At 30.0% G+C, this 8,592-nt stretch overlaps 1 protein-coding gene across 1 annotated transcript in view; it reads right to left on the bottom strand.

Annotated features, from left to right (window-relative positions):
* Positions 1-8,113: 8,113 nt before the first annotated feature.
* The window catches only part of LOC117168402 (histone H4), a 13,940-nt gene continuing 13,461 nt past the window's right edge, over positions 8,114-8,592 (bottom strand). Inside the window, exon 3 of the mRNA XM_033354072.1 lies at positions 8,114-8,519. Coding sequence (XP_033209963.1) covers positions 8,162-8,473 — 312 coding nt within the window. The 5' untranslated portion in view covers positions 8,474-8,519 and the 3' untranslated portion in view covers positions 8,114-8,161. The remainder of the gene's footprint in view (positions 8,520-8,592) is intronic.

Here is an 8,592-nt window from a genome sequence, read left to right on the forward strand (position 1 = left end):
TTGGAAGGCAAAGGGATTATCTCCGCAGGGGACATAGCATCGAGGGCCTGGAGCAACTTCGAATCCAGTGAGGGGTAGTGTCGATGCACACTGGAAGGGGAAGGGTACACAGGTAGCCGTGGAGGAAATGCCGACTGCCCATTGAATCTTAGGCCATTTTTACTTTAATTGTAAACGCTGAGTTGTTTTACGTCTGGAAATTAATTTACTTGTGAATTTATATGACAAAAATATGCAACCGCATATAATGAAACGTTGTGTTTTAGGTAGAAAAATACGAATCGCTGTAGTTCACCGCTGAATGTTGTCATTTGGAATCAGTGCACAGAGGTATAAGAAAGAAAGAAAGAAAATTGTTAACTTGTAAAGTTAATTGTCTTAAGAAAATTGTATTAACTAATAATTGACATTAGGTCTATTCGTCTTCAAAGTATATTTCTTCTCTAATATGGTTTACTTTCATCGTTAGGATTACGTGGCCATTTAAATTTGGGATTAAATGTTAATAATTAATTATATAAACGAATATACATCGCAAGCTTAAATAGGCAGAAGCAAATCGTTTTTTCTTCAAGTCTTCTTGTAAATATATTATCAACCATGTATTCTGAAAATATTTTAACACTCTTCAATATTTGTTCATTTTTTAAACAAGTTATATAAACAAACGCACATTGTAGGCGTTTATAAGCAGGAAAACAATTTTCTTTCTGGTATTTTTGTTGAAATTACGTTGGCAATGATTTTGCAAGCTCTGGCCGAACAATTGAATATACAAAATTTATAAAGAATTTACTTAATCAAATACACACTGTAGATATTATGATATGCATCTCACGAATGAGCCGTTTATGACCATTTTTTTACATTAATTCTTGTACAGCAATAAAACTTATGAACTTTATGATCAATTTCAATTTATTTATTCGATCGTTCATTTTTTGCAAATTTCTTCTAAAATGATAAATGAAAAAGGGACTTTGAAAACAACAAGAATATCACTATCGTTCTGCCATAAATAAGATGTAAAAGGCATTCTTTTCGTTCATAAATGCCTAAAATCTACATTTGTTCATATAATTTGTTTTTAAAAGCTACAAAGAGCAAAAAATGGCCAAATGTCTTCTGAAGACCTTATTGCCAATATAATTAAAAAATTATACAAAAAAAAACTATTTCATTTCTGTTAAAAACGTATGAAATTTGCATTTCTTTGTCTAATTTGTTTATAAAGTAAGAAAATATTGGCGCATACCAATTTCTTTGTAGAAAACATCATTGGCAACATAATTTCAGCCAGGGCGGAAGAAAAAACGATTTATTTTCGATTTTTTGATTATACAATTTGTTTATAAAATGGACCACTATTAATGCATAGTTAGATTTTTCAGGAAATATCATTGGCAATATAATTTCAGCAATTTCCAGGTTTTTTACAGTTAATTATTTTAATTTCTCGGTCAACTTAGATTAGAGTAACATTTTCATATTTGCCGCTAAATGCAATCATTTATTTTAAATCGTTACGTACATTGCAAAATAGATTAATGTTGAAACAAATACTTTAATTTCCCAATAACAGATATCAGTGTTTTACAAAAATGAATAGTTAAACTTTCAGTTGAAATAATCAATTTTCAAAAAAAAAGATATTCAACATAATAGTTAAATTTTCAAACAAAGAGATGAATTTTCAAAACAAAAAATCATGAATTTTTAACTAAAATGATGAGTATTTAACTGTAAGAATTTAAATTTTAAACAAAAAGATGATTTTAAACAAAATTAATTTTCAAATAAAAATATTACTTTTTTATCAAAAAATACAATTTTTCAACAAAATGCATACATTTTTAACGTAATGATTGAATTTTCAATTTAAGAAGAAAAAAAATTTCAACCAAACACGCAATTTTTTTTAACTAAAGAAATAAGAATCTTTTACCGAAAATGAAACGGTAACATTTTTAGTTTCAAAAATTAATATTAGACGAAAAAGATAAATTTTTAACTAGAATTATGGAACTTCCAATTGGAATAAGTTACGTGTTAAGTTAAAAACTACTTTCAACCTTTTCAAACAAAGTACTGAATTTTTAAATAAAACTGTAAATATTAAATTGAATAAATAATAGTTGAATTTTAAAACAGAAAGATGAATTTTCAACTGAAATGATGGATATTTTACTAGAATCATTGAATTTTTGCCCAAAAAGATTGATTTACAACCAGAAAAATTAAATTTTACAAAAAAATACGAATTTCCAACAAAAAATATCATATTTTAACCAAAAATTGAATAATTAAATTTTTGTTAAAAAAATGATTGTTCTGCCAAAGAGATAAATTTTTAACTGAAATTATGGAATATTAAACTGAAATAATAGTTCCATTTCAGGTTAAAGAAATAATTTTCAACCAAAAAGTATCTAAAGTAAAGACAAGTTTTCACTCAAATTGATTAGTTGTTAACCAAAGAAACGAATTTTGAATTTAAACGCGAAATCTTCACACACATTTCCAACCTAAAAGTTGAATCTTGAACTAAAATGATAAAGAGTTAAGTAGAGTTCCGAAATTTTAAACCGAAAAGAAGAATCTTTAAACAAGAAGATAAACTTTTAATGACGAAGATAATATTCTGCAAAAAATCGATTTTTTTAAATAAAACACTTGAAGTTTTAACGAAATAGTTCAATTTTCAATTAAAAAAGGCAACTTTCTATCCAACTTGCTGAATTTTGAACCAGAAAAGATTAATTTTCATCCAAAAATGGAATAGTTAAATGTTCAGTTAATGAAATTAATTCTCAAAAAACTAATGAATTTTCAATTAATATGATAAACCTTCAACAGCAATAGTTGAATTGTGTGACAAAAAGGTGATTTTTCAACCATAAAGCATAAATTCTTTACCAAAAAATTAATTTTTAAGAAAAGAGTTTAACTTTTAACCAAGTAGTTGAATTTTTAACTAAAAAATGATGAATTCGCAATGCACAATGTAAAAAAATCAATTATAATTTTAAAATGTTTCTTCCTTGAACTACTACTCCTACTCTGAAAATTACTTGAAATACTTTCTTTATCTACATTTTAGAAGAAGGAACTTTCAAATTTTGACTTGGAAGAGGGATTAAAAAAAAATGATTTCTTCTACATCCATGTAAAAAATTCCCTGTTGTAAGACAAATTACATTTCTTTACCGACACACCCTGTGCCAAAATAAAAACGATAATTATATTAGAAAATTATTGATTCTGGATGTTTGGACCATCATCAGTTCAATTATCAAACTCAAGTCAGCGAACAAAATCTCAAAGAGCAACAAATTTCCAAAAGGTTTTTCTTATAATGGAACAAGATAAACATTCTTCTTCTCATAAAGTATAGATATATTAAAAAATATGTGAAACCTAAATCAAGGAACGTTACATTCCTTAAATCGTATGATAAGCAGAAATAAGTATGATTAATACAAATAAGTGTATTAATATTAAGCATCTTAAAATATTTGGTTAATTTCATATTGCAATAGAAACACTTTGGATTGTTGGGTACAACTATATTAACTAATGTCTACGAAAAAAATACTTTTGAACAATAATAAATTATTATTTAATCGGAGAAATCTGAGATAATCTGAAAAATCTAAGATCCATAAACCGTGTAGTAGTACACGCATTTGTAGCCTAAATAAATAAAATCATATGCCCTGCAACTGTAGATGAAAGATAAATCAATGTTCTTAATTCACAAAAATGATTAAAATAATGAAAACGTGAATTATGCTACGAGCAGAAGTAAATTTTCAGGTATTCCCGGTCAAGTCGCTTCCCTGAGAAATGTAAGCAGAAAAAGAAATATATTTTCGCTTGCGAGAACCCCTGAAATGTGAATTTGTTTATATAATTTGTTAATGAAATGAATAAGTGTGAAGGGGAGTATCATCCTAACGATGGAAGCAAACCATTTTTGTGAAGAAATATATATTGAAGACGAATATACCCTGATACTGAAAAGATTATTTAAGTTTAAGGGTATACGCATATAAAAGAGGAATTGATTTTACAATAATCTTTCTTCTTATCATGGCTTATAAAATACCATATATTTTAAAAACGTTGCATTATTCGCGTTCATGGAAAATGCGAGTTACTCATCAATTGAATTTCATTTCACTAAAATTGAAGAAAAGTTTCTGAAAACATCATATAGACTTGTAATAAAAATGCTTTAAAAAATCAACTCAGTGAGCAATTTTTGTCAATTACATATTATGCAAGAATTTAGACTATATAACTTTTTGATGAGCGTATTAAAGTTCTTTGTAAATAATTATGTCAACCTAGCTTCCACGCAAAGTAATCCTTATTTCCCTTAAAGTTAAGGATTAAAAAAAAGATGTGTGATTTATAATTTATTAAGTTTATTCATTATATTCAATTCTTATAAAAATAATAGTAAAGTGATGAAAACTTGGGGCAATTTTTTCAAGTCTTTTATAAAAAAAAAGATCGTGTCACAATATTATACATTATGGACATGGTGACTATTTGATATTACTTTATTATTTTATCACTTTATGTGACCTTAACAATAATAATATTATTATAACCATTATACAATAACATTATAATAATTTGACGCCGGCTCGAACGATGATAATAAAAGGTTAGTTATTATCCACGTAGAAATGAAAAACATGGTAATTTTTAGCGTGTAATTAGTAGAGCTTAAACTATTTAAAACAATTTTTCGTAAGCAAAATTCGACTTCCAAGTTCGAAGCGCCGATCGCACCCACGGGGAAAAACGCGTGTTCAGTGCACACATTTTTTGTTGTTTTATTGTGAGTCTTATCTTCAGTGAAAAAACTTTTATTTTTTGCTGCGAGGTTTACTGTATTCTCATGTCCAACGATCCACCCGGATCGACTTCAAAATTGGCTTTACCCCGGAAAATCAAGGCAAGATTAATATATTTTATGGATAAAAGGTCTTTGCAGTACATTCTGCAATGTTGGCAATCATTCGTAGCAATGAAGCGACATCGGGTATTACTGGGGAATTTTTCGTACATTGAATATTTTAATATTTATATTCCTTAACACTTTAACATTGGGACAACTACACGCTAGAAATTTATTTCACACGGAACAAAGTCAGCTTTTTAAATATAACATTAAAACGCGTTGATATATTTGTTTTTATTCGTAGGAAGGAGAAAATGTGTTCTTATTTTATTTTGAATTTCAAATCTTAAAAATTAGAGAACTTGTAATTTAGAGAATTAACAATTTAAAATGATGTCACTTTAATGTCTTATATTCGAATTTAGTTCAAATTGGAGGATTTAGAATTGAAGTCTTAACTTTTAATTTTCAAAATCATCCAAATTTAAGCATTTTTATTTATATAAATTTAAAATTGAACAACACTAAATGGTAAATCTTCAAAATTAAAGAATTTTAAACTGTAAATTGTTTGATATTCAGAATCATTCAAATAAAAAAAAATTATTTGTATATCTTTAAATTTGAAGATATTTAAATTGCGAATCTTCAAAATTGAATATTTATAAACTGCGAAGCGTTAAAATTGTACAACTTTCAATCGTAAATCCTCAAAATTGAATAGAATCGTTTAAAATGATATATACATTTAAAATATAAGTGTTAAAATTAGAATAATTTTTTAATTGTGTATTTACAAATAAGAAAATGCCTTCAGTTTGGAAGATCTTGTATTAAAAAATTGACTTCTTGCCTTTCGATTTCATGCGATTAGCCGGGACTTATTTCCCGTGGATTTCCGATCAGAGTTCGAACTAATTCACACGGCTAAAAGATAAGCTATGTAAACCTGATAGCACTAGTTCATCAAATCCTGATGTCTCCTATTTCATAATTAAGGGCTCATTTAAGGATAATTTAATGCCCCTTTGGCTATTCATTTTTTCTTAAATATGCCTGCTGCTGCCCGCTTTACTTCAAGCCAGCAGCGTCACTCAAGGAATCGGTAAAAAATGATTATATCAAATTTCCCTTTTTACAGGAATTTCCAGCTCCAGGAATCCCTTTAAACCACTGTCCTGCCTTCATAATTAAAAAAGATCTGCGAAGGACAAAGGGACAAAAACTTAATATTCGATTCTTATTCATAACATTAATAAGGGCCTATTCAGGGCTCACTTTCTATCCAACTATGGATTTTACTACTTAGCCCTTTTTATAAAACATGCAACAGTGTTGCCAGCTTTACTTCAAACCACCAACAACATTAGAGGAATCGGCCAAAAAATGATTACATCAAGTTCCCCTTTTCCTACCTTCAAAATTAAAAAGGGGCCACGAAGGGCAAAGGTACAAAATATACATTTTTTAATTCTCTTCCTAGCATTAATAATGGACTGTTTAGGGCTTAATTTCCATTGCCTTTTCTTTCTTATATATGGTATTGTGACATCTAAACGTTGCAAAAATACGTGAACAAAACAATTAAATCCATTGTTTACCCTGGAATATTTAAGGGCTCATTATGGACTTATTTGGACCCGTAGTCCCAAATTTAGGTCTCCATTGTTTAGAATAATAATAATAGATTTTTAATTTGGGACCACGGGCTCAAATAAGTCCATTATGAGCCCTAATTTATGCAAGGGGAATGAACTTCCGGTCGACAATATTGCAGGAGCCTTAAATGAACCTGAATTTATTTCATTTTTGGAAGGTTTGTTGAAACAAAAATTTTTTTTGTTAATTTTGATAGTCCTAAATGAGCCTTAGCTCCTATGGATTTTCACGATTACAGGCACCTAAAATTGGGTTTGAAGTAAAGCTGGCAACACTGCTGCATATTTTATAAAAAGGGATAAGTAAAATCCATAGTCGAATATCAAACTAGCCCTGAATAGGCGCTTATTAATGTTATGAATAAAAATCGAATATTAAGTTTTTGTCCCTTTTCCCTTCGCGGCCATTTTTTAATTATGAAGGTAGGACAGTTGTTTAAATGGATTTCTGGAGCCGGAAATTTAATATAATCATTTTTGACATATTCCTTGAGTGGCGCTGCTGGCTTGAAGTAAAACACTCAGTCACTTTCATGTGTAAGATGATGACGTGCCTTCCTTGTACAACTTTTAGGACACGCAGTGCTTTGCGTTTCTTTATCTTTTGTATTTTTCAACTTTCCTCATTTATAAACAAGCTTTCTCTTATGAATCCAGCGATACAAAAAACTCATTTTGCATAAAAATGTCACTTGTGTATCTCTTTAGTTTGGACGATAGTAAATTTAAGTGGAATAGTGCAGCGATTCCCAAACTTCTTTTGCAGTTTTCAGGGAGGGGCAGTGCCACCACTCTATCATTTTTTTCTCTCTACTAGAACCCAAGGGGGATACTTAACTGTCGGAAATCGAGGGCGAGTGTCACGATGAGAATGTGTACCTCCAAAGCCTACAGAGCTTTGAGAAACTTAATCTTTGACTATACTGAAGTAGACAATTCAGAATATGAAGACGCAGATGTTTAAAAAAACACATTTTCACTTTCGATTGTTCCAATTTTGCCTTCAAAAATGAGAGCAAAATCAAATTATTTCCTACAAATGTTAATTTTCTATATAAAAAAAATATTTTACTTTAAATATTACACGAAAAAAAAGATATCGCAAAATCTCTATATTGAAATAAAGCGAAATATGAGACAAGCCGGTTCTGGAGCTTTGTACGATATTATAAATCTCTAAAATTGCTTGGCTACTACTAGAACCCCCGTATATATAATAAAATAATATAAAACCTTGCAAGGTATGATATAACGCTATTCAGTCGTGATTAGAGAAAACATCGGTAACAGCAAAAAATGAGCTCTATATCATTGGAATCGTGAAAAAAAGATGCAACAGATTATTAAAATAATTTGTTCAAATTGTTAACAATGTTTAATATAATTAATGATAAATTTTGGAAAAACACGGTTAATTACAAAATTTGGCGAGTCGTAAGAACCTAGCTTATTAACGCACGAATAAGACGAGTGGACAACAAATAATTATTTATGCGAAATATGTGCAAAGAAGTAATCCTTCGTAATAAATAATTGATGGCCCTGAAAAGGGCCGATTGTTTGCTTAAAGATGAAAGTGGTAGAATTATTAACCGCCAAATCCGTAGAGAGTACGGCCTTGACGCTTCAGAGCATAGACGACGTCCATGGCTGTAACAGTCTTTCTCTTGGCATGCTCAGTGTAGGTGACTGCATCACGGATGACGTTTTCAAGAAATACCTTCAAGACACCTCGAGTTTCCTCGTAGATCAAGCCAGAAATACGCTTGACTCCACCACGACGAGCCAGACGGCGGATAGCGGGCTTCGTGATTCCCTGGATGTTATCGCGAAGAACTTTACGATGGCGCTTTGCTCCTCCTTTTCCCAATCCTTTTCCTCCCTTTCCACGACCAGTCATTTTTCAGCAGCACGTACTACGTTGAAGAAAAACGAACGAAGAATGATGATTTTCGAGGTTCTGGCGCCAATTTTATGCACACCGCGAATGCTATCCCCTCTACGTCGCGGGTAGCCAAT

The sequence above is a fragment of the Belonocnema kinseyi genome, chromosome 1 (assembly GCF_010883055.1).
Source record: "Belonocnema kinseyi isolate 2016_QV_RU_SX_M_011 chromosome 1, B_treatae_v1, whole genome shotgun sequence".
In the NCBI taxonomy this organism is placed as follows: domain Eukaryota; kingdom Metazoa; phylum Arthropoda; class Insecta; order Hymenoptera; family Cynipidae; genus Belonocnema; species Belonocnema kinseyi.